This window comes from Sphaeramia orbicularis, chromosome 18 (genome assembly GCF_902148855.1).
Source record: "Sphaeramia orbicularis chromosome 18, fSphaOr1.1, whole genome shotgun sequence".
NCBI classification, from domain to species: Eukaryota; Metazoa; Chordata; class Actinopteri; order Kurtiformes; family Apogonidae; genus Sphaeramia; species Sphaeramia orbicularis.
Window position 1 is genome coordinate 37,500,446 of NC_043974.1, and position 27,065 is coordinate 37,527,510.

The window sequence follows — 27,065 nt, forward strand, 5'->3', positions numbered from 1 at the left end:
AATATATACAGAGTGCACATTGGAGTTTTTATACAGTGAGTGGGTCCGATCTATTAAAAATATATGAATATGTATATATTATTTACAGTGGGTTTTACATTGTAGAATGTACAGAAAGTGCAAATTGAAGTATTTATACAGTGAGTGGATGTGTACAGGAATACAGTCTGTAAAAATATATGTTTTTATATATATATATATATATATATATATATATATAAAATTGTAGTGCAAATATAGTTTTTTTTTTACATAGTGCAAATTAGACAGTTTTATACAGAGTGCAAAACTATAAGTCTGTGAGTAGGTGAATTGGGGTCAGGGGGGTATTGACACTGGATGGGTCATGAAGTGTTCATCAGAGTGACGGCCTGGGGGAAAAAAACTGTTCTTGTGTCTGGCTGTTTTGGCGTACAGTGTTCTGTATCACCTGCCGGAGGGAAGAAGTTCAAACAGGTTGTGACTGGGGTGTGAGGGGTCTGCAGCGAAGTTTCCTGCCCATTTCCTGACTCTGGATGTGTATAAGTCCTGGATGGTGGGCAGATCAGCACCAATGATCCTCTCTGCAGTCCTGATTGTCCGTTTCAGTCTGTCCTTGTCCTTTTTGGTGGCTGATCCAAACCAGATGATGATGGACGTTCAGAGAACAGACTGGATTATTGCGGTGTAGAACTGGATCAGCAGCTCCTGGGGCAGGTTGAACTTTCTCGGGCAGGTTGAAAGCACAACAATATCATTAATGTGTTATGATTTGACCAGTACTATAACTTTAAGTTCCTCACTATGAGCTTCATTTAGATTTCTGTATGCTTCATGTGAACATGATGTCATGTTATATTTTTTATAACTAGAAAAGCACTCAGAGAGCGCAGACCTCTGCCAAGGCAGATCAGTGCCCCCCCCCCCCCCGATCACCACCAAAATTTAAATTTAATCCTTTGCTCCTTGTGCCAGTATCAACATTTCCCGAAATTTTCGTCCAAATTCGTCCATAACTTTTTGAGTTATCTTGCAAACATTCAGACAGACAGACAAACCAACGCCGGCAACAACATAACCTCCTTGGTGGAGGTAATTACTGTTGAACTGGAATGTTAATTTCACAGTAATGCAAAAAAAAATATTGTGTTCATAGGCAAGGCAAGTTTACTTGTATAGCACATTTCATGTACAGGACAATTCAAAGTACTTTACATAAAACATAAAAGCATCACAGGAGAGGCATAGAAATACATTTAAGATGAGGGAAAGTTATAATATAAGAACATTAACATTAAAATTAATATAGACATTAAAATCATTAGTGATAAAATGGGATTTTAAAGTTAATTTAAAAGACATTATTTGAGAGTTTAAGAGAAAGTCGCAGTAAACAATAATGTTTTCAGGCCTGATTTAAATGAGCTGACAGTTTGAGCAGACTTCATGTATTCAGGAAGTTTGTTCCCCAGGTGAGGAGCAGAATAACTGAATAGTTCAAATAGAATAAGTCATAATGTGACTGTGCCATTCTTTTTATACATGTGACTCACACACAGTCTTACCAGAAAAGCTATAAAAAAACAGGATAGAAAAAGAAAGAAAAGACGGTTTTGATACACTGAAGACAAACTGTTCATTCCAGACAGTGGAAGGCACTTTGAAATATCCACCATAACAGCCTTTTTCACATCATTCTTTTAAGGGGTTAATCATTAATAAGTGATTGAATTGTTTTGAAATATTCCCTCAGTTTCTCTCCAGTCCATAATCAAAGCTGAACAGTATGAATGTCTCTGCTGACAGACTGAGTCAGGGGTCAAAGTGTGACTGGAAAGTTAAATCAGGATGGTTGCTATGAAAAACACTGACAATAATCCATTATCAAACAAGCACACTGTATCAAAGGTTGTTGCCTGAAATACAAACCAAAATACTTTTTAAGACTTGCACATAAATGTCTCCATACAAGTACTAACCACACCCAGCTCTGATTGGCTTCCAAGATCAGTATGTCATTATGTGTTCTATTTCTTTGTGTGTGTCTTATTGTTCTGTATTGTACCTTTTATGTCACAGGACCCCCTTGAAAAAGAGATGGTGCATCTCAAGGAGCTATCCTTAATAAATTCACTGCAAAAATCAAAATCTTACCAAGTGCATTTTTCTCATTTCTAGTCAAAATACCTCATCACACTTAAAATTAGACATAATCACCAAAGGAGTAAGTTTTCATGAGATATAAGAACTTATTTTTAGACAATAGATCTTGAAAATCTTATTTCAAGAAATCTTACCAAGATAATTTTTACTTGTTCCATTGGCAGATTTTTTTTTTTTTTTTTTTTTTGCTTAATTCAAGTTTTGTTTTGTTTTGGGTTTTTTGCTTAATTTAAGGTTTTGGGGTTTGTTTGTTTTTTTGTTTTTGTTTTTTTTTTTGCTTAATTCAAGCAAAAAAATCTGCCAATGGAACAAGTGAAAATTATTTTACAAAGTTATTATACAAACAATTTTTTTGACAAATAAACATGTTTCGCTTCAGACTTGACTTGTGTCAACTCCTTCACTGTAAGCCCGGATAAGCTGAGTTCACTTAAAAAAATGGAGAAAAGTGGTTGCCTTAAAAAATTAAGTAATGATTAACAAACTTTTTAAGTATATTTAACTTAAAATCTTAGTTAAATGTAAGTTAAATGCACTTTAAAAGTTCATTAATCATTGCTTAATTTTTTTAAGGTAACCACTTTTCTTCATTTTTTAAAGTAAACTCAACTTTTTTAGGCTTACAGTCTCCCCCACTGAGAGTAGCAAGTAGTAAGTCAGCTAGCGGACACCTAGCTAAGAGAAAATGTCGGTGGAACAGGTTGATGGAACTGGTGGACAATAAAACAAAACACCCCTCTCACAGTTAAAACAAGCAATCGTTGTTAGCCGACAGCCGCTTGGAACTTTTTGAGTTGTATCTTGTATGATGATCTGCCTTGGCAGAGGTCTGCGCTTTCTGAGTGCTTTTCTAGTTTCATATTAATGTTACTGAAACACTTCCCTAAATAATAAAGACATAAGAGGATGTAAATCAGATGGTCCTTCATTACAGAAACAACACAAAGTGCAGCTACAATAGTGTACTGATTAACAAAGAAATGCATTTTTAAAAAGATGGAGGTGACAGGAGATGAAGCACTAACTGCTCCTTGTCACTTGTGTGGGTCCTCTAGTGTGTTTCTAGTGTTTTTCTGGTGTGGGTCATTTAGTGTTTTTCTGGTGTGGGTCCTCTGGTGTTTTTCTGGTGTTTTTCTGGTGTGGGTCCTCTGGTGTTTTTCTGGTGTTTTTCTGGTGTGGGTCTTCCGGTGTTTTTCTGGTGTGGGTCTTCCGGTGTTTTTCTGGTGTGGGTCCTCTGGTGTTTTTCTGGTGTGGGTCGTCTAGTGTTTTTCTGGTGTGGGTCCTTTGGTGTTTTTCTGGTGTGGGTCTTCTGGTGTTTTTCTGGTGTAGGTCTTCTGGTGTTTTTCTGGTGTGGGTCATTTAGTGTTTTTCTGGTGTGGGTCCTCTGGTGTTTTTCTGGTGTTTTTCTGGTGTGGGTCCTTTAGTGTTTTTCTGGTGTGGGTCCTCTGGTGTTTTTCTGGTGTGGGTCTTCTGGTGTTTTTCTGGTGTAGGTCTTCTGGTGTTTTTCTGGTGTGGGTCTACTGGTGTTTTTCTGGTGTGGGTCCCCTGGTGTTTTTCTGGTGTGGGTCTTCTGGTGTCTTTCTGGTGTGGGTCCTCTGGTGTTTTTCTGGTGTGGATCCTCTGGTGTTTTTCTGGCGTGGGTCGTCTAGTGTTTTTCTGGTGTGGGTCCTTTAGTGTTTTTCTGGTGTGGGTCTTCTGGTGTTTTTCTGGTGTAGGTCTTCTGGTGTTTTTCTGGTGTGGGTCCTCCGGTGTTTTTCTGGTGTGGGTCTTCTGATGTTTTTCTGGTGTGGGTCCTCTGGTGTCTTTCTGGTGTGGGTCCTTTGGTGTTTTTCTGGTGTGGGTCTTTTGGTGTCTTTCTGGTGTGGGTCTACTGGTGTTTTTCTGGTGTGGGTCCCCTGGTGTTTTTCTGGTGTGGGTCTTCTGGTGTCTTTCTGGTGTGGGTCCTCTGGTGTTTTTCTGGTGTGGATCCTCTGGTGTTTTTCTGGTGTGGGTCGTCTAGTGTTTTTCTGGTGTGGGTCCTTTAGTGTTTTTCTGGTGTGGGTCCTCTGGTGTTTTTCTGGTGTGGGTCTTCTGGTGTTTTTCTGGTGTAGGTCTTCTGGTGTTTTTCTGGTGTGGGTCTACTGGTGTTTTTCTGGTGTGGGTCCTCTGGTGTTTTTCTGGTGTGGGTCGTCTAGTGTTTTTCTGGTGTGGGTCCTTTGGTGTTTTTCTGGTGTGGGTCTTCTGGTGTTTTTCTGGTGTAGGTCTTCTGGTGTTTTTCTGGTGTGGGTCATTTAGTGTTTTTCTGGTGTGGGTCCTCTGGTGTTTTTCTGGTGTTTTTCTGGTGTGGGTCCTTTAGTGTTTTTCTGGTGTGGGTCCTCTGGTGTTTTTCTGGTGTGGGTCTTCTGGTGTTTTTCTGGTGTAGGTCTTCTGGTGTTTTTCTGGTGTGGGTCTACTGGTGTTTTTCTGGTGTGGGTCCCCTGGTGTTTTTCTGGTGTGGGTCTTCTGGTGTCTTTCTGGTGTGGGTCCTCTGGTGTTTTTCTGGTGTGGATCCTCTGGTGTTTTTCTGGCGTGGGTCGTCTAGTGTTTTTCTGGTGTGGGTCCTTTAGTGTTTTTCTGGTGTGGGTCTTCTGGTGTTTTTCTGGTGTAGGTCTTCTGGTGTTTTTCTGGTGTGGGTCCTCCGGTGTTTTTCTGGTGTGGGTCTTCTGATGTTTTTCTGGTGTGGGTCCTCTGGTGTCTTTCTGGTGTGGGTCCTTTGGTGTTTTTCTGGTGTGGGTCTTTTGGTGTCTTTCTGGTGTGGGTCTACTGGTGTTTTTCTGGTGTGGGTCCCCTGGTGTTTTTCTGGTGTGGGTCTTCTGGTGTCTTTCTGGTGTGGGTCCTCTGGTGTTTTTCTGGTGTGGATCCTCTGGTGTTTTTCTGGTGTGGGTCGTCTAGTGTTTTTCTGGTGTGGGTCCTCTGGTGTTTTTCTGGTGTGGGTCGTCTAGTGTTTTTCTGGTGTGGGTCCTTTAGTGTTTTTCTGGTGTGGGTCTTCTGGTGTCTTTCTGGTGTGGGTCTTCTGGTGTTTTTCTGGTGTGGGTCCTCTGGTGTTTTTCTGGTGTTTTTCTGGTGTGGGTCCTTTAGTGTTTTTCTGGTGTGGGTCTACTGGTGTTTTTCTGGTGTGGGTCCTTTAGTGTTTTTCTGGTGTGGGTCTTCTGGTGTTTTTCTGGTGTGGGTCCTCTGGTGTTTTTCTGGTGTGGGTCCTCTGGTGTTGTTCTGGTGTGGGTCCTCTGGTGTTTTTCTGGTGTGGGTCTACTGGTGTTTTTCTGGTGTGGGTCCCCTGGTGTTTTTCTGGTGTGGGTCTTCTGGTGTCTTTCTGGTGTGGGTCCTCTGGTGTTTTTCTGGTGTGGATCCTCTGGTGTTTTTCTGGTGTGGGTCGTCTAGTGTTTTTCTGGTGTGGGTCCTTTAGTGTTTTTCTGGTGTGGGTCTTCTGGTGTTTTTCTGGTGTAGGTCTTCTGGTGTTTTTCTGGTGTGGGTCCTCCGGTGTTTTTCTGGTGTGGGTCTTCTGATGTTCTTCTGGTGTGGGTCCTCTGGTGTCTTTCTGGTGTGGGTCCTTTGGTGTTTTTCTGGTGTGGGTCTTCTGGTGTTTTTCTGGTGTAGGTCTTCTGGTGTTTTTCTGGTGTGGGTCCTCCGGTGTTTTTCTGGTGTGGGTCTTCTGGTGTTTTTCTGGTGTGGGTCTTCTGGTGTTTTTCTGGTGTGGGTCCTCCGGTGTTTTTCTGGTGTGGGTCTTCTGGTGTTTTTCTGGTGTAGGTCTTCTGGTGTTTTTCTGGTGTGGGTCCTCCGGTGTTTTTCTGGTGTGGGTCTTCTGGTGTTTTTCTGGTGTAGGTCTTCTGGTGTTTTTCTGGTGTGGGTCCTCCGGTGTTTTTCTGGTGTGGGTCTTCTGATGTTTTTCTGGTGTGGGTCCTCTGGTGTCTTTCTGGTGTGGGTCCTTTAGTGTTTTTCTGGTGTGGGTCTTCTGGTGTTTTTCTGGTGTAGGTCTTCTGGTGTTTTTCTGGTGTGGGTCCTTTAGTGTTTTTCTGGTGTGGGTCTTCTGGTGTTTTTCTGGTGTAGGTCTTCTGGTGTTTTTCTGGTGTGGGTCCTCCGGTGTTTTTCTGGTGTGGGTCTTCTGATGTTTTTCTGGTGTGGGTCCTCTGGTGTCTTTCTGGTGTGGGTCCTTTGGTGTTTTTCTGGTGTGGGTCTTTTGGTGTCTTTCTGGTGTGGGTCTACTGGTGTTTTTCTGGTGTGGGTCTTCTGGTGTCTTTCTGGTGTGGGTCCTCTGGTGTTTTTCTGGTGTGGGTCCTCTGGTGTTTTTCTGGTGTGGGTCGTCTAGTGTTTTTCTGGTGTGGGTCCTTTAGTGTTTTTCTGGTGTGGGTCCTCTGGTGTTTTTCTGGTTTGGGTCGTCTAGTGTTTTTCTGGTGTGGGTCCTTTAGTGTTTTTCTGGTGTGGGTCTTCTGGTGTCTTTCTGGTGTGGGTCTTCTGGTGTTTTTCTGGTGTGGGTCCCCTGGTGTTTTTCTGGTGTGGGTCCTCTGGTGTCTTTCTGGTGTGGGTCCTTTGGTGTCTTTCTGGTGTGGGTCCTCTGGGGGTTTTTTTTGGTGTGGGTCCTGTGACAAACTGGAAACGTGGATGAAAAGTGTGGAACAGTTCAATACTGTATCAGTTCCTCATTTACTTTGTCGTTATCATGATTTTATGATTCTCTTCTTAGTGGCATGTACAGTATGTGGGGGTGTGTGCATGTGGGCAGTGTATGGGGGGGGGTTGCGTGAGAGAGTGAGCGTTAATTCCCTGCACTGCCACACCATAATGGGTGGGGTGTGATTTTATATTGACATTCTCTAACACTACTTCTCAAAGGACTGCAACATAAAATCTGTAGCCTAGAAACAGGTTCAATTGTCTTAAGATTTCATTTTTGTCTAACCTGCAGTTCTACCTTCAGCTACAGGAGTCAGACATGCTCACGCTCTATGAAGTCCATCACATCAAGGGCCATGGTGTAGATCTGTCTATATTTAATTGGACTGATCACCATTATTAAGGCTAACAGTCCTCACCAACAGTTCATGTCAAGCCTTAGAACCTTCGTGTTGACATGGTCCAGCTATGACCATAGGAATATTGCCATTGTCTAAAATATCTAAAGAGTTTCAGAGTACGTGTGGTAATGCAGCATTCATCACAACCATAGACCAAAAGGGGTCCTCAGGGATATGGATGACCATGCTATTGCCTGATTTAAAGAGGTTTCTGAAAAAAAGAGGATACAACTTTGATAAGCAGACTTTTATAGAAAATATTGTTTGACATAAATGAATATAAAGATGACTTTGCAGCATCTAGAGTGTTCAAATTCAAATTTTACAAATACACAAATAAATGAACCAAAGACTAATAAAAGTGGGTTTAGCAAAATATGACCCCTTTAATTTCATCCTTGAGTTCAAGTGAATGTTTATGCCAAATTCTGCAACATTCTCTAAAAAGATTCTTGAGATATCCTGTTTTTAGTCATAATTTGGTGTAATTAAAAGTGTCATCCCAAAGTACAAATCCACGTGAAATATTTAACAGTTTTAATGGAGGGAGGGAGAAGGACTGGAATTACAGAGAAGTGTGGCGTTGGTCGGAGGAGTGCTGCTGTAATGCAAAGTCCAACTCACAGTTACAGTAGATGTGTGAAGGATGTCGATGATGGAAGATATTGAACAGTTAACTGGTGGGGAGAGACGGGGTAAAATGTTCATTAAGTAGCCCCCCTGCCTGGGTGTACAGGCTGTGGCTCAGTCTGCTGGTGCTGGCCTGGGTGGATCCAGACTACTGTTGAACAAACATACGAGAACTGGACTGAAGATGCACAACTCAGGATCATGACCAAAAAAAAAGTTCAAAAAAGCAGAAGAACAAATCTGCAGTCTGAATTGAAAAATCCCTAATCAGAAACACAAGAAATGTCCACAACACAAAGAGCTAACAGAGGGAATGCAAAATACTGGTACACAATGGACAGTTGGAGAGCATGATGGAGAGGGGAATATATGCATATACACTTATAGATGGGGATAACAAGTAGTGGACAGATGTGACTAAAGTTAGCATTTAATGACCACCAACCTTGAGTTGGCAAAGTGGGTCATCTTTGAAGAGGATGAAGCTGATCTCATGAAATCACCTCGTGTGTCACACCAGTTGTTATGGCATTTGGCGTGCTATACGTACACATTTTCCACCTTTCACATGTTATTCAACACCATCTGAGTGCATGTGAATTCACACCAAGATCTCCGGTTCACATAACTCTAACCCCGAACTCTAACCCTAACCCCAACCCTAACCCTAACCATAACCCTCAGTGCGTGGTATTTGATGCCAAAAGCGTATAATGCGTACAGATAACATGCAGATTAAAAGTGGCGTGTATATTTACACGAGTCATGATATTACGTTGAGAGGACTGTGTAATGGTCAACAAATATATTTGAAATTTTGGAAAACTTTTATATTAAATGATATTTTGTGGCAACAGGGTGGACATGCCAAGTTTGACCACATCTAAGTACAAACAGTAAATGATGAAAATTTTGGATTGTAAATGTAAATACTAAAGGCTCTCTTAGACTATGCTTACACCTCCAATGAAGACATGTAAAATGATGATGATGTCGTCAGTGATGTCATCAGCCAGATTATTAAAAGAGGCGTTTCCCCTAAAGTGAGAGGATGGACAGCAATTTCAGCAACTTGCTGAGTAGGATAAGATAAGATAAGATAAGATACTGATATATTAGTCCCACAAAGGGAAATTCCAAATTTACAGCAGCAAGAGTGGAGTACAACAGAGCCCACAAAAATAAAAAGAGGATTCAGCTAGTGCAATAAATAGATACATAATAGGAAATATAGAAAAGTAACTTACAAATAAAAAAGCTATAAATATTTACAGCTGTTGTGTACATGTTGAATATATTAGAGGTTGGATAGGGGAGATTTTTATATGTACACCTATATACACATACCTACATACATAATTATATAGAGACATGTGTACAGATTATACACGTGAGTATGGTTCATTATTTGGAGCAGTTTCTGTTGTGGAGCCTAACAGCTGCAGGAAGGAAAGACCTGCACTACCTCACCTTCACACACTTCACATGTATCATCCTGTCACTAATGGAGCTCCTTAGTACACTGAGTGTGTGTTGGAGGGGGTGGGAGTCTGTGTCCATCATGTAGAGCAGCTTGGCTGTCATCCTCCTGTCCCCCACCTCCTCCACAGGTTCCAGAGAGCATCCCATGACACATGCATTATGCAAGCCCACCCATTTTCCTACCTGGAAACCAAGTATTCCATTTATTACATAATATCATCCTGTATATCTTGTAATATGCTTGTAATACAGTGTTTGATGGGCATCCCCACCCAACCATACAATCAGTGAAGTGCTGAGAGGTCACAAAGTACAGACACACACCTTCTAATTCACGCCCAAACACACCCTGTCCCTATCGTTCAGTTACACATTTACACATTTTGCAACTTTTCAGCATCCACACCCCCACCCAAGAAACCCACCCTGTTTCCACAGCAGCACCCCATGAGCTGCTGTGTCCTGTATATAAGGCCCTCTGTTGTGCGCCTCTGTCTTCTCCTTCCAAACACTGTCAGTGATGGATTCATTAAGGTTTTTAATTGTGCTCTTATGGATGTGTAGCTACACAGCAGGAGGACTGGGACACAGGTGAGTCTGTGCACAACAATGATCAAGTCCCTCTGAGTTTGAATTGTGTTTTACAATTTTAATTATTTTAATTGTTCATACATATATATATATATATATATATATATATATATATATATATATATATATATATATATCAGTGAAGGCCACACTTCATTTCATTATACATGTATTAGAAAATGTCTGAAGAAGAGTAAAAGATATATACCCTATAAATATGAATAAATTAATCCCACACATTGGTTCTAAAACATTGTAATATGCTGTGTGTGTGTGCGTGTGTGTGTGTGTGTATATATATATATACATACATACATATATACATATATATATATATATATATATATATATATATATATATATATATATATATATATATATATATATATATATATATATACATATATAGTGAGGTTTTTTTTTTTAAAGTGACGATACATTTTTAATTGGTGATGGTCACACCTCATTTCATTATATATGTATTCTAAAATGTGTAAAGTACATGTTACCTATCGTTCACCTCATAGCATAATTGCCTATGCCGTATTTTTTTCCAGTCATAGCCAGTGATGGAAAATGAATCATCAGTGTTAGAGACAAAAGTTATGCAGATATCACAATTACAATCACATGAAATATGACTTAGGCAATTATTCTAAGAGGCTAATTATATAGAGCTAAGACTAAAAAGCATCATCATCATGACATTGAAATGTGTGTTTTTGTGCTCACTGACCTGTCAGTCCTACAGCATTCAGATAATTTCCTCTGTTTTGTTTAAATAAATCTTAAATTTCCACAACTTATTCTATTATGTTTGAATTTATTTTTGTTAAATCAGGAAATGAAAATTTAGAAAGAAAATGTAGTGTTTTTGATATTATGAATGGAATCCATTTATCAGAGTCACAAGATGATGTGCAGCTTCTCCTGTCCGTATCTAAGTATCACTAAACAGGACACAGAATCAGAGTATGTCCACATGATTAGACCCTTGTTCTACAGGAAGGTTGGATGAATTTGGTTTAAAGAGTGAACGAACAACTAAACTAAAATTTTCAACAGGAAGAGCAAAATGTGAAGGAAAACCAAAACATATTACAACATGTTTGAGGTTTCTTTAGTTATTTTTGTGAGATTCATATTAATATTCTCAAACCCTGTTTGTAATCTGTATAGATATGATTTGTAAATAGTAAGTCAACAAGCAATTTTCCATGACAGTTTTCTGTTCTGGACTCATGTTCATCTGGTGAATCATCACAGGCTTCTTGACCCCATGTTATAAAACACTATAGAGCTGGGTGATAAAACAATAATGATAGTTAATGATTAAAATAATTAATAAATAAATAAATAAATAAATAAATAAATAATTTGGTGTATGTCCAAAATTCAGCATTTACCAAGATAATTATTGATTTCTATTAAAATTCAAAGTTTTATCATTTCACTATGGTCTTATCGGTCTATCCAAAAAAAGCCCAAAAACTTTTTAGATAAATGTGCATTTGCTTAATTCTTAACTTTAATCTGTTTCTTTCTTTTCTTTTTTTTTTTTTTTTTGCAGCTCCCCGATAGCACTGAGAGAAGACGGTAGGTTGCCTGTTTATTTGTTGTATTTCATACCCCTTTATTATAAAAAACACTGAGGGTGTGACACAGCATGTGATCTACTGCCTCCACCACATTTTCCCGAGAACAGATGTGAACTTTACCTGTTCAAAGTTCCTTATCTCCTTTTTTACTAACCACTTAACGCTTTTGACACGTGTGCAATGTGACATAATAAACAACACTAAAACTATAGAACATAATAAAGTCTCACTCCCAAAGCTGCTGTGTGTTACAAAACAGAAAGATTATCACTTTCACTTGATCTGACAAACTGCTCAAGCCCTCCTTTTATAGTTTTAATGGCGAATGATATTGCATTCCTTTGAATTCCATGCGTATTACACAACATATCTACTGTATCTTCTTTGTAATAAGCCTGTGGTATATTTTTGTTTGTGTTTCTCCAGCTCCAGTACTGACCTCCTGTGACTTTAACCAAGACAGTGCACCACTCTGTAGTTTCACCCAGGACACTTCAGACAACAGTGACTGGATCCGACATAAAGGTTCCACCCCAACACCGGACACTGGTCCACCTGGAGATTACCCCGATGGAAGTCCGTCCTAAGTGTTCTTTTATTTTTACTATGGCCTGTAATATTGTGCTATAGTGCATTATACTGACAATATTACCTCTGTGATGATAAGAAAGAGGGAATAAAAGCATCATTTCATGATTAGAAGGACATATGAGTTTGCCACCAACTCCTGATAAGCCAATTAGAGCCCAGCCCAAGAGATAGCATTTTAGGTTCTAGATCTGAAAATGAATTCACAATAAGATAAAGATTTTTGCACAAATGTATGTATAATTCTTTAATTATCATATTGGCAATATATTGTCTAGTACAAATTGTACAAATTGCTGTTCTGTGTCTTAACTGTGTGTTTTAATAAGTATATTTGGTGTGTGTGTATTCAAAGATATATATATATATATATATATATATATATATATATATATATATATATATATATATATATATATATTTATTTATTTTTGTATATTTAGAACTTTATATATGTATATGATTTTTCTATATATTTTTCTCTATATTTTTTGTATTGATAATTTCTTTCCTGCTACTTTTTATCATACTTGAATGAAGCAACTGTGACATACAATAATTTTCCTCTAGGATTAGATTAGATTGAAATAGAACAGAGTAGAATAGAATACATTACATTACATTAGATAGAATTTTGTCGATCCCTTGGGCAGAGCCCTCAGGAAATTGATTTTCCAATAGCAGCACAACACTGAATGTGATAAAATACTCTGATTCTGATTTTCCGTCTGTCTTTTTCCAGAGGGTTTCTACATCTACCACGAGTGTGACAATGTGCCTAATGGACAGAAAGCACGCCTCCTGAGTCCTTCCCTCTCATCACCAGCTTCTCAGATCTGTGTCCAGTTTCGATATTATATGTACGGCTCAGACAATCACAATGTCTTGAGAGTTTTGGCCAAAAGGCCCAGCAGTGAGCAAGAGTTGTGGAAGAAGACCGGAATCCAGAGTCGATCCTGGCTGAAGGGTTCAGTCACAGTGTCCACACCCAGCGGTCAGAGCACCAAGGTGAGGGTCAGCACACATATTACAGAGAAACATATTTACATATGGGTGTTTGTGTAGAAAGATGCATATTTAGACAGCCCCAACTGATGTTCTCCTCCAGTTTTTTATGGTATTCTACTGACTGCCAGTTGATACCCTAGTTATCTAGTGTCCATGTCAAAGTAATGTATTGTTTTTATCGTAAGATCTTTCAACCTCAAATAGAGTTTTTTATTGTCTCTATGTTGTTGTAAAAGCTAATTTTATTGTGACGCTTGGTAAAAGATTCAAGTCATTTCCAATGAAGGCTAAATGTATTTGAATGTAAATGTATTAAACGTATTCTTTTTGTGACATTATTAGATACAATAATAATAATAATAATAATAATGGATTAGATTTCTATAGTGCTTTTCAAGACAATCAAAGCGCTTTACATTCATGATCAGCGGTGTAGTCCAGGGTATTCGATGGTATACGGAGTATACCTACTTATTTTGCAGTCAGCATTGGGTATACCCGCTTCTTTTTTTTTTTTTAAATTCTTTATTGAAATTTTCAAAAGAATACAGGCACAGGCATGTGCACCATTCAGTAGTGTCTGTGAGTCACTTTGCTAATTTTTTCTCCTAAAATGGTGAAGCTATGACCCGCCCTATTCTGCCTCTAATTGGCTAGTACTCTGTGCCTTCACTGATTAGATTGGTTAACTTTAGGCATGAGGACTGATGAGCCAATCAGAAGCAGAGTAGGGCGGGTCATGCCGGAGAAAACATTGCTAACTAGCGCTGACCACCTGTGGAACCTGATTGGACACCTCAGGTGCCAGTTCCACCCAGTTGATTAACAGGTCACTGAACGTCCCATTGGAAGCTGTGTGATAATTGGAAATGTAAAGAAAGACAGAATAAATGTCTTTCAAAAGAGTAACAGAAGAGAGAACCTATTTTGATGGAATACATAATTCTGAGGTCAGTTTTAAGGTGGTTTCAGAATGAGTGACTGTTTTAAACTACTGGTCATATGACTGCACATTTAGAGGAGAAGAGATGTTGACACCAATAGTTAAACTGTGTGAGAAGGCTCACCTTATGGAAGGCTAACGTCATGAAAGGCTAACGTTATCCTATATTTGCCTCATGTTGAATACATTTACATTTATGCAGTTGCTTGTGTGACCAGTAATACCTACAAACTGCTCCTGATCAAGTCATGCTAATTTTAAAACTGTGAGCGAATACTAGTGACGGATTTTTGGGTAAACTAAATGGTGTAGTCTGACATGTAACTGTTTCTAAAACGTCATTTTTTCTGCACTACTTAAAAAAAAAAAAAAAAAAAAGACATAAATTAAGAGTATACCCACTTCTTCACTACACCACTGTTCAGGATTCATCATTAATAGAATGGATTTGAGTCACTGACTTTCCAGGTATGTGGCACAAACTTCAACCATTAGTTTAGGCCAGGGGTGTCCAAACCTGGTCCTCGAGGGTCTGTGTCCTGCATGCTTTAGATCAGGGGTCTCAAACTCCGATCCTCGAGGGCCGGTACCCTGCATGTTTTAGATGTTTCCCTCTTCCAGCACACCTGACGGTAGTTATCAGGCTTCTGCAGAGCTTGATGGTAGGCTTATCATTTGAATCAGGTGTGTTGGAAGAGGGATACATCTAAAACATGCAGGATACCGGCCCTCGAGGATCTGAGTTTGAGACCCCTGCTTTAGATATTTCCCTCTTCCAGCACACCTGCCTCAATTAATTAATTACCTCATCATCATGCTCTGCAGAAGCCTACTAACGATGTAATGGCTTCCAGGTGTGATGGAAGAGGGAACTATCTAAAAGGTGCAGGATACCAGGCCACCTCGAGGACTGGATTTGGACACCCTTGGCTTTGGCAAAACTCTTTTAAAAGCTGTCTTAATTTATGTACCATAGTCAATATGTTTAACTTTGTTAATGTTAAATTAAAGGAGTCTGACCAATGAGTGTCAAACTCATTTTAGTTCATTGGACCTCAGACAGACCAATCCCATCATAAGTGGGTGGGACCAGAAAAATAACAGCATCATAACCTGTATGTTATGATGTATTACACCCCTGTTTTAGAGGAAGCGAGCCTACATGTGACCTTTACCCATTACAGGTGTCCATGATATAAACTTCAAACTGTACAGGTAGATTAGATTAGATTACATTAGATTACATTACATGGCATTACATCAGATTAGATTACACTAGAGTAGATTGTATAGAACTTTATTGAATTAAGGTTCCAATGGCAGCACAACATCAAATGTACACATAACAGGAATATTATTATAGAATGAAAGTATTGATAACATTAACTATAATAACAGTGGTTAAAAAACATTCAATTGCACATTAAAAAGAACTAACAGAACAAAGTGGTAATAATAACAAATAAGTAATTATGTTATAATGTTATAATATGCACCCAATGTGTGTGTGTGTGTGTGTGTGTGTGTATATACATATATATATATATCTATATCTATATATATATCTATATCTATATCTATATATATATATATATATATATATATATATATGTAAAATGTATAATAAAGTGATAATAGTAATAGTAGTTGACATGTAAGTATATAAGTAATATAAGTATGTAAGTGATGTTATTGATAAATCCTGTTTTCTCTATGCTTATAGATTGTATTTGAGGCTTCCAGAGGTTTCTCCCCATCCTGTGACACAGCTCTTGACAATATTGTTATTACTGAAGGAGCATGTCCGTGTGAGTTTGGCTCAGCATCACCACACAGTCAAGACAGCGCACATACACAAATATAGTTGAATCACTGATGACTTTGTTAAGAAGTTTAGTAGTACTTATGGTATGGCTTTGTGTTGGACTGGTTTATCAGCAGCTGCCTAGAGCTAATCTGTACATTTATCGAATGCAAATGTATGTTTTAACCCATAAACACACAAACATCCATGATCATCCAGAACTATGTACTGATCTAAAATGTTTAATACCTTTTGATCCATTAATCCTATCAATGCATGGAAATAATTGGTATAAAACGCAGTTTGTCATCTTTTCATGGTCATCAAATATGACCCATTTGGATGTTCAGAGGCTCAGTAGTTACCGGGGAAACACCATCATCTTCTACAACATTGATTCACCAGTAAAACTCGTGGAGTTGGATCAATGACAACGGATGGAGACACTTGGTTTATGTTCAGTTAATGATGTATTTTGCTGAAAAACTCACTCAATCTTCCATTTTCTCTGTTTCTGATACAATAACCTTTGAATTTACTCTGAGATTTTATGAACATCTCCATGATCAGTAAATAAAATATAGAACAATATCAGATTTTTACCGAAGAAATGCAAAATAAAGAGGATAATATTACAATAAACGGTGATATATCACTTAGTAAAGGGCAAACATAGAGAAAAAATTATTTGCAAACTGCCACAAAAGTCGCACTAAGTCTTTATGGGTTAATATTCATCAAGTACCTCAAGTTATTTGGTTGCATTTAACAGCATACTTACACAGTACACAGAATACTAAAAGTGTCCTGATTGAAAACAGGAAACATTCAAAACTAAAACGTTTTTCTTACAGCAGATCGTATACAGAGATAGCATTACGTCAGGTTATATTGTCCATATTGTACACCTCTATTAATAGACGTGTCGTCAATCAATCACAAGCTAGCAGAACTAATAGCTAAAGCCTGCCAGTGTTCCCTCTGACCTATTCTTCATGGCTTGCAGCTTGTATTTCCGGCTGTGATTTTGACACTTTGGGTGACCTTTGTGGATGGGAGACTCCTCCAACTGCAGACCCTAATGTGTTTGGCTTTACTCAATGGCTTGGACCAACTGAAACTGATGGGACTGGACCTGATGATGACTACTCCAAACCGGGAAGTAAGTGGTTGCGTTTTTTTCAAGTCTATGTGGGCCTTATGTGTATGGGAAAAAATCTTAGCTTAGCTTAGCTCATCTTAAAAGGTGCTGTATGTAAGAATGATATTCCAAGGAATCATAAAATGGCCCTGAATGTCACCAGACATTAAGGAATCATGTTCATTTCAAAAACTGGTATCACTGACAGTAGTAGTCCAGCCAGAATATTCGCATTTGAAAAGCTAAGTAGCAGCCCATAAGTAATGTTTATGTTGTCATTTTGTGTTTTGATCTGATGCTCCACCCATCATTTATCTAAAACATACTGATGGTGGTTCCTAGAGCCATAACAGAGTTGGGGAAGACTGCATTTCAATATGCTGCCCCCCCCTGCATAGAATGTCCTGCAAAACAACCTAAATCTATCTGAACTTGTTATTATGGGTGAATTTAAGGCTATTTTAAAGGAGCGTGAAATCAATGAGCTTGGTCAATGTAACTGTTTTAAAACCCGCACAAATGATTGTTTTGCCACTATCGATTATAAGTTTTGTGTTATGTGTTGATAATGTCTTGCCTTGTCAGAAACTGTGTGTTATGCTGCTTTTATTGGCCAGGTCACTCTTGAAAAGGAGATTTGTAATCTCAATGAGGCTTTTTTACCTGGGTAAATAAAGGATATATATATATATATATATATATATATATATGTATATGTGTGTGTGTGTGTGTATATATGTGTGTGTGTGTGTGTGTGTGTGTGTATATATATATATATATATATGTGTGTGTGTACATATATGTATATATATATATATATATATATATATATATATATATATATATATATATATGTATGTGTGTGTATATATATCCCAATCACGAAGTCAGTAGGGTTTTGACATCCAGGTTGCCAGTTGCCATACATACGGCGCCTTTATATAATTACCTCAACATTGTTCTACAGTACACATCTAATATGGTAAAGAACTTAGGAGCAGTAATCATAATAAAGAATGTGTAAAGTGAGCAGTTTGAAATGAACACTGGTACAGGAACATCCATTGCAGTAAAACATTTTACATTTATATCATATGCTGTTAAATAGACGATTAAAAAAAATGGTAAGTTTGTTGTTTTCTAGGTCATATTTTTTTATTTATATTGTTTTTACTTCCATACGCAGCGGGAGCCTACATGTTGCTAGATTCTTTTGAGGCCATTAATGGACTTCAAGCTCAGATAAGAAGTTCTTTGCTAGTCCCCTCCTCTGGATGTTTGGACCTCACCTTCCACTACTACCTGTATGGCACCAGCACAAATATGGCCATCAGCGTCCACACCATAACCGCAGGTAAAACACTGCAGCGTTGTCCATGTCCAAACACTATCACCACAACGACAATATGATATTTTGGTTCAACACTTTGGTTCAGATTGAAATATATCAGCTATTTAATGAATTTCCTTTTGTCAGACTTGACATGATTTCTGAAGATCAGCCTTTTTACTGTTGTACCAGCAATGTCATCATTACACAACTGTTTTACATGGATTACATCTAAAACTACTGATTTGGAACCATTGTGCTGACCATTTAGCTTTTGCTTTAAAAACATAAAGTCAAAACTGCGTTGTATTGTGATCTTGTTGTACAGCCAAATGACTATAAATGGTTTGTTTTATTTATCAGGTGGAAGTCTTGGACCTGCTCTTTTTACTGTACAGGGGAACCAGGGTCAAGGATGGAAGCCTGCAGAGGTCCGGTATGTGGGAACAGTTGCCGTTCAGGTAAGTAATGATATCCGTTTTCTTCATATTCAGTATGTATTTGTTGTGTGCTCATGTATGGGTAAAGATTTGCATTAATTAATTTTTTTTTTTTCAGTTTGTGATTGTGGGTACCTATGGAGAAACTCCTCAGACAGATATAGCTGTTGATGCAGTATGTGTCATGGCCTGCACAGGTGGGAAACCAACCAGAAGACATAAAAATTGCAGTATATGCATGTGTTGAAAGTGACAAATGTTCTTACAAGAATAATGACACAAGAGTATTTACTATTTTAGCAGAGTTGACGACTCCACTACCACCAGTAACAACACCAAGGCCAACAACTCCAGGACCAACTACACCAAAACCAACGACACCAAGACCAACAACCCCTAAACCAACGACTCCAGGACCAACAACACCAAAACCATCAACTCCAAGCCCAACTACACCAAAACCAACAACTCCAGGACCAACTACACCAAAACCAACAACTCCAGGACCAACAACACCAAAACCATCAACTCCAAGTCCAACTACACCAAAGCCAACAACTCCAGGACCAACAACACCAAAACCATCAACTCCAATCCCAACTACACCAAAACCAACAACTCCAGGACCAACAACACCAAAACCATCGACTCCAAGCCCAACTACACCAAAACCAACAACTCCAGGACCAACAACACCAAAACCATCGACTCCAGACCCAACTACACCAAAACCAACAACTCCAGGACCAACAACACCAAAACCAACAACTCCAGGACCAACAACACCACAACCATCAACTCCAAACCCAACTACACCAAAACCAACAACTCCAGGACCAACAACTCCAAAACCATCAACTCCAAACCCAACTACGCCAAAACCAACAACTCCAGGACCAACAACACCAAAACCATCAACTCCAAACCCAACTACACCAAAACCATCAACTCCAGGACCAACTACACCTACGAAACCAAGTATGATTCGTGATTCACACAAACTTATGATTCGTGTTTGTATTTTCTGCATGTGAAATACAACCGAAACATTACACTTTACCCATAAGCTTTCTTGTCTTTAACACACATTTCTCTATTTCTTACCCATCTCTTTCTGATTTTCCCACAACAGAATGCCCCCCAAATGCAGAATACATAGACTGTGGTCCTGCATGTGTCCCAACATGTAAAGAACCTTCTACAAACTGTACTGGCTCTTGCATCACCGGCTGCTTCTGTAAACCAGGGTTTGTCTTTAGGGGGCGCTACTGTGTCCCCCTGGAGAGTTGCGGTTGCCTGGATGACCAGAACAACTATTATGAGGTCAGGGGTCCTGTTTAACAGTTTGTTTTTTATGGTATGGTATCATCAGTCAGAAAGGGATCCATTATTGAATTTTGTTTCAGCCAGGTGAGATTGTTTTTGGAGATGGCTGTTCCAAGCTGTGCCGCTGTGCAGGAAACTACACTTTGGAATGCGTAGATAACTCCTGTGACCCCACTGAAGAATGCCGTGAGATTAATGGGGTTTCTGGTTGTTATCCTAAAGGTAATCATTTCATAATGTTTGATAACTACACAAACATGTACAGGCACAGACTAATGTATATTAGGCTTCAAAGGTATTATATCCAATACATAGCATCTCTTGACATGCAGTGAATCAGTTGTATAATTTCCTATGATCCCTGTGTTACTTTTTTTTGACATATTAATGTATTCATGTCCAAATGAGCATATTAGTAAAACATGTTTTTAACAAACATTTTCTCATGTCATATCCATCTAGATACATCCACATGTATAGCATCTGGTGATCCTCATTACACCACGTTTGATAAGAAAAAATACAACTTCATGGGAAACTGCAGCTATTTAATGACTGCACCCTGCAACAAAACATTTCAACCATACTTTGAAGTCCACGCTGACAATGAAAACCGTTACAACAAGCCAACCATCTCCTACTTGAAGGCTGTCCATGTATATGTGCACATGGTGAAGATTTCAATCCTTAAAGGTGGCACTGTGCAGGTAAGAAATAAGGGGAGAAACTGACAAAAAAGAATAAAAGCATTTTTGGTTAAGAAATCACTTGAGTTCTCTGCAGAAAACCTCAGATTGAACATTGACTCTTTAAAACCTGATGTGTCATGGCTGATACATGCTCCGCATATGCAGTTTGGATGGTTGTAACTGTTTCACTTTTTGTGCAATTGTAAAAATTCCAGTGGTTTCTGAAACTTGAGACATTGTGCTTTATAGGTTTTATTGGGTCATTATGGTAATTTCACTCATGTCTGTACTAGAAACTGGAGAAGAAGCCATTTTAGCAGAATTATAACATGCAGTACATTGTAAATGACTGCTAGATTTTGAAAGTTTTGGGGAAACAAGTGCTCTGGAAAATGGGCAAACATACTCAATCACAGCATATTTTCTAACCTTTTAAAGATTTCTTTTTCTTTTTTGTCAGACAGATGGAAAAAAGGTAGATTTTTTTCTTTACTTTGACATGTTTTGACTACAACCTGTAGCCTTCTTCAGAAGGGTCACTTGATGTTACTGTGACATGTCATTGTCAGCTGTTTTATCCAGGTTTGCCAGGTTGGCCGAAACATGTCAAGGTAAAAAAAAAAATCAACCTTTTTTCCGTCTGTCTGACAAAAAAGAAAAATAAATCTTTATCACTTCAATAGACATTATGAACCTAATGGGATGTCTAACTTTTTAGTTAGTCAAAATAAGAAAAAAGGTCCAGGTGGACCATTTTAGGTTTAGGGTTTAAAGGGTTAACACAGTTACTAATCCTACTGAATCCTATTGAATCTTAACATAGTCATAAACTGTGGGAGATTGTTTCTGTTTCCTCAGTAATGATTCAGGAATGATTAATGTGCTTTTCCATTACAGGTGAATGGTACCAATGTAAATCTGCCAGTCAATCCAGCCCCTGGTGTCTCTGTGTTCAAGTCTGGAAAACACTACACTGTGTCTATGGACTTTGGTGTGACTGTTCGATATGATGGTAACCACTTCATGGACATAAAAGTGACAAAAGAGTGAGTGAAAACAGAGCAGATGTCGTCACTGAGACTGCATTTTGTGTCCCTCTGGTGCTATTCTTTGAAAAGACTTACAATTTTGATGTTTGTATTATTAACTGTAGAACTGGCATTATAGGTCAAGTAGAAAAAAATATGAAAATATCAGATTCACTCCGTTTTAACTGTTGTTATCTCTCCTACATTACTTCATTTTTAATTAACCCATTAAGTGATGCTCTGTGATGATGTGATGATGTTTTGGGGCAATGTTCCACATTTTTATTCTAATGACAATACATGAACACATAGTTGTTAGACAGATCTAGATCCAAGTGTTACACAAATTTTAACCAAATTACTACCCAAAAAAAAAATCAGCAAAATAAAATGTAAATTTTTATGTATTCCCTCTCATTGCTATCATTTGGATATTTTACTATAGAAGCAGGTTGTCAAACTAGCTTTACATTTTAAAGGATGAGCTGAGAATAACTATAATTTGTTGTTGTCAAGTTCTTTCCCTTCAGCGTCTGATTCATTATTGTTTTTAATGATATGAAATAAATCAACCTACGGTGACATAATTTTGTAATTTTCCCTATTGACACTTTTCCTTTTCTCCCAAGTATAAAAAGTGTTGACATCGTATTATTTAATTTGAACCACAATTTTTTTCCACAAAATAAAAATTAAAAGAAATAGCTGGTGATACACAAAAATCACACAAGAAATGTGAACATTTAGTGTTCTTTTATTGTACTTGTTTGGGATGGTAGTTGGGAAAATTGCATTCAAAATGAATTCCTTCACATTTGAGTGGTTTTAACTCAGGCCTTACTTATAAAATATGTATTTGAGCAGACCATATGTTTTTTTTTGTGTTATATCCAGCTTTCAGAGTAAACTATGTGGACTGTGTGGAGACTATGATGGAAATGCCAAAGACGACTTCCGCAAACCTGATGGATTACTGACCAACAATGCAAATGAGTTTGGCCACAGCTGGAACACTGATCCAGAGTGAGTATTTCTACTTCTCATCTCATGATTGTGAGGACATGTTGCCCACACAGCCACACAACACCTGTTTACAGACACAGTGGGTTTACCTGAGTTGTCTTTGATCGTAGGTGTAATAAGAAACCAAACACCACGTTCCCTGGTTGTGATGAAGAAGAGCAGGATTTGTATGAGAGCTCTGGATACTGCGGCATTCTCCTGGACAAAAACGGTCCTTTTGCTGTCTGCCATCGTAAAGTCAACCCCAATGTAAGAGACTCTACTCAAATTAACACATCTACAGAGAGATGCAGTGAAAATTCATGATATTTATGAACATGTAACGCTTCTTCTTCATATGAAATTTGTTGCCTTCTTGGGACAAAAGGGTGGTGGCTTTCATTTGAACACTCCACGCTATCATTTAATAGTACCAAAGCTGGCTAGCATAGCATAAAATGTTCTCAAATGTTCATCACAGGTTCCAAAAGTCAAACTTTATACAAAAAACTGTGTCACTGATAGGGCAGGTGAACAATAAATCATATGAAATTAATCAAGATAAACTGCCCATATTAACCCATAACGACCCAGTGTCACTTTTCAGGCACTTTCCAAATAAATTTTTCTCTATATTTAATCTTCCTTAAGTGAGTTAGCACCATCTATTGTAAAATTATGTTCTGTATTTTATGTTTTTTCCATTGCAAATCAGGTATTTTCCTAATTTTAATTCACTGATCATGTAGATGTTGATAAAAGCTCAGATTAAAGTTCAGGGATGTTACATCAGAAACAATGAAAAATGAAGAAACAGTGACTTTTTCAGTAAAATTTATCATTAACTGAACATAAACCCAGTGTGTCCATCCACTGTCATTGATCCAACTCCATGGGTTTTACTGGTGAATCAATGTTGTAGAAGATGACAGTGTTTCCACGGTAACTACGGAGCCTCTGAACGTCCAAATGGGTCATATCTGATGACCATGAAAAGATGACAAACTATTTTACACCAATTATTTCCATGGATTGATAGGATTAATGGATCAACAGGTATTAAACAGTTACATCAGTAGATGGTTTTGGTTAAAGGTGGATGTTTGGGTCTTTATGAGTTAAGTCAATGACTAAAATGTTACACCCAGACAAAATAAAATGAGCCTTAATTACGTCAAGCATTTATAACTGTTAAATAAAAATGAAAAATAAAGTATAATAAATAAGAAGGAAAAACCGGACAAACAAATGGTGGTTTTAAGTCATAGTAGCAGCCAATAAGTGAGGATAATAAGTATGAATTTAAGAACAACATTAATAAGTGTTGTAACTCATCACTACACGTGATTATGTGTCCATGTCAGAACTATTTCAGGGACTGTGTATTTGATCTGTGTGAACTGGATGGAGCCAAACCCATTCTGTGTGAAGCCATCGAAGCATATGTGAATGAGTGCCAAGACCGTGGAGTGGACATCGGAGCCTGGAGGAATGAAACCTTCTGCCGTGAGTGTTGGATAAGTCTGTAGAAGATGAGGTGGAAGATAATCTGTAGGTAGATGAACACAGCACACAATCTCCTTCCCATGGAGGGTGCTGTGACAATTAGTTAGTTAGTTAATTGGGTTAGTTTATTTCAGACACAAACATAATACAAAACATTGGGGGGGGGGGGGACGAAACCAAAATAAAAAATAGAATAATAGAAAAAGGAACAACTGTTGTGGCTGAAAGGGAGTAGGAAGAACCCACCGCTTATCCAGTCCTACCCCCCGATTCCAGTCCTCAGACTGTTAGTGCGTAATCACATGTTATACAACATAAGATTGTGATTATCCATAAACACGCCCCTACAAACCTGTACACCCACACACATACAGACATATACACATATACATACACACCAATGTTGAAGCCACACATTTCTACAGGGGTGTCTGAAGTGTTGCTGTAGTTAATATGATAATTATGATTACTTGATCTGATCTTGCATTTCCCTCTCTGCCTCCCCAGCTCTGAAATGCCCCCCAAACAGCCACTACGTGCCCTGTGCCGCCCCCTGTCAGGACACATGTGCAGGGAAGCCTACACACAACTGTGATGGGCCCTGCTCTGAAGCCTGTGTGTGTGATCCTGGATATGTTCTGAGTGCTGGCAAATGTGTCAAGAAGAGTTCATGTGGTTGCAAACACACCAACGGCCAGTATTATGAGGTAAAATGTAGTGGGTCAGACTGACAGGCTGCCAAGATATGTGTCTGCTCACATAAAGTCTACATTACATGCATAATATAGACCATGACCACACGGTAGACATGTTCCTCTAATGTTGCGTTCAGGATAAGAGGCTCAAATGTTGCTCTTAAAGGGGTCTTATTTTGTTTAACCCACTTTTATTAGTTTTTGGTTCATTTATTTGTGTATTTGGACGCAAATAGTTAAAAAAAATGTTTGAATTTGAACCCTCCAGGTGCTGCAAAGTTATCTTTATATTCATTTTGGCAAAAATCAAGTGGATTTCTACAACCCGATTTAATTCCTGCTTAATTTGTTACATTACATAACTAGTTAAGTACACGTATAAACTTCGAGCCCGTTACCTAAAATGTTCAGCTGTTGGTTGTATTAACAAACGCAAGTGGCTGGACGGGACAGAGAAGCACAGAGGGGGTGGGGTGTGAAGTGGTTCATTTGCATTTAAAGGGCCAGAGCTCAAAACGATGTTTCTGGTGTGATTACTCAGAAACAGGGTTGAAGATGGACCAGTGGAGTTGAACTGATAAAGAATTCAGACCCAAGCGTAGCATTTACAATTTATGTAGACCACAGGGAAATGATTTAAAATGCATAATTCCATTTAAAAAAGCAAAATATTACCCCTTTAAAAGGACATTATAACTGCTGTTTTCAGTGTGTAACAAACAAGAGTTAGCAACTGAACAGACAATTTGCAGAGAAAATGTGGTTAAGCCATTGATTGGATGGATGGATGGATGGATGGATAGATAGATTGATTGATTGATTGATTGACTGATTTACTGATCCCAATCTGAGAAATTGCAGTGCAGTAACAGCATTTCCCATAGTCAAAAATACAATACAAGAAATAAAAATAGAACATATAAGCAAATACACTGTACATAATAAATTAGCAGTAACAGTACGGTGAAATGCCTCTCTTTGAGCTCACACAGTCCAAATGTATATGTTTGTGTGTCACAGCCTGGACAGGAGTTTTATGTGGAGAACTGTCTGCTCAAGTGTAAATGTGAAGCACCTTTTGTAACCTGTGTGCCCTCGGACTGTCCTCCAATGCATGAGTGTAAAGTACAGGATGGAGAGCTGGGCTGTTACCCCACCGGTAAGTTTACATCAACCACAGCAGTAAACAAGAAAAGCACTCGGAGAGTGCAGACCTCCGCCAAAAGAGATCTGCCCCCCCTCCGATCACTACCAAAATGTAATCATTTCTTCCTTGTGCCAGTATCAACATTTCCTGAAAATTTCATGAAAATCCATCCATAACTTTTTGAGTTATCTTGCTAACAAACAAACAAACACACACGCACACAAAGCAAAGTGATCACAGTACCTCCTGGTGGAGGTAACAATTAGAAATAACTCAAATAACTGTGGTGAACTTCAAAATGTGTCACATAATCTCTGTTGGGGGGAGTAAGTGGTTTATTCATCACTCAGTCATCAATATTTACAATGTATGTAAAATATCTGTGGGGTGATGATCATTTCTAGCTGAAGGTCGTCCTCTGTCTGTGCAGGTTTTGTGTTTAAGAATGTCAGCATCTGTTTGCTTATTGCGTTCTGTCTGCATCATGTTGTGTGCATGTGTCTCTTTCAGGCTCTCAGGACTGTGTAGTTTCTGGAGATCCTCACTACAACACATTTGACAAGAAATTCTACAGTTTCATGGGAACATGTACCTACACACTAGCCAGACCCTGCAGGAACAACACAGGTAGGAGCAGAGACAGAAGTCGCTTTTCCATTGGACATATGCGCAAAACTTTACCAATGTTTACTAAATGATGAAAAAACAGAAGTGAGTAATGTCAGTTTTTCCATTAAATCACAAATGTGATGATTTGTTTATTTATTATCACAAGAAGTCATGAGAAGTCATTCCATAAACATGGCATTGAACATAAATATCTGTTGTTTTGAATCTAGAATGCTCATAAAATTAAATAATTCTTGTGTAAATCACTCAACACTACTGATATCATGGGGGTATAGTCCGGACTGGGGGTATACTTTGGTTCCTTTTCCTTCCATAACT

At 38.4% G+C, this 27,065-nt stretch overlaps 1 protein-coding gene across 1 annotated transcript in view; it reads left to right on the plus strand.

Annotated features, from left to right (window-relative positions):
• Window positions 1-18,892: 18,892 nt before the first annotated feature.
• zanl (zonadhesin, like) overlaps window positions 18,893-27,065 on the plus strand; it is a 68,032-nt gene continuing 59,859 nt past the window's right edge. The window contains exons 1-12 of the mRNA XM_030162122.1: window positions 18,893-18,921; window positions 19,028-19,711; window positions 19,857-20,047; window positions 20,131-20,272; window positions 20,513-20,757; window positions 21,637-21,785; window positions 22,662-22,790; window positions 22,901-23,039; window positions 24,134-24,275; window positions 24,783-24,982; window positions 25,991-26,129; window positions 26,628-26,744. Coding sequence (XP_030017982.1) covers window positions 18,909-18,921; window positions 19,028-19,711; window positions 19,857-20,047; window positions 20,131-20,272; window positions 20,513-20,757; window positions 21,637-21,785; window positions 22,662-22,790; window positions 22,901-23,039; window positions 24,134-24,275; window positions 24,783-24,982; window positions 25,991-26,129; window positions 26,628-26,744 — 2,290 coding nt within the window. The 5' untranslated portion in view covers window positions 18,893-18,908. The remainder of the gene's footprint in view (window positions 18,922-19,027; window positions 19,712-19,856; window positions 20,048-20,130; window positions 20,273-20,512; window positions 20,758-21,636; window positions 21,786-22,661; window positions 22,791-22,900; window positions 23,040-24,133; window positions 24,276-24,782; window positions 24,983-25,990; window positions 26,130-26,627; window positions 26,745-27,065) is intronic.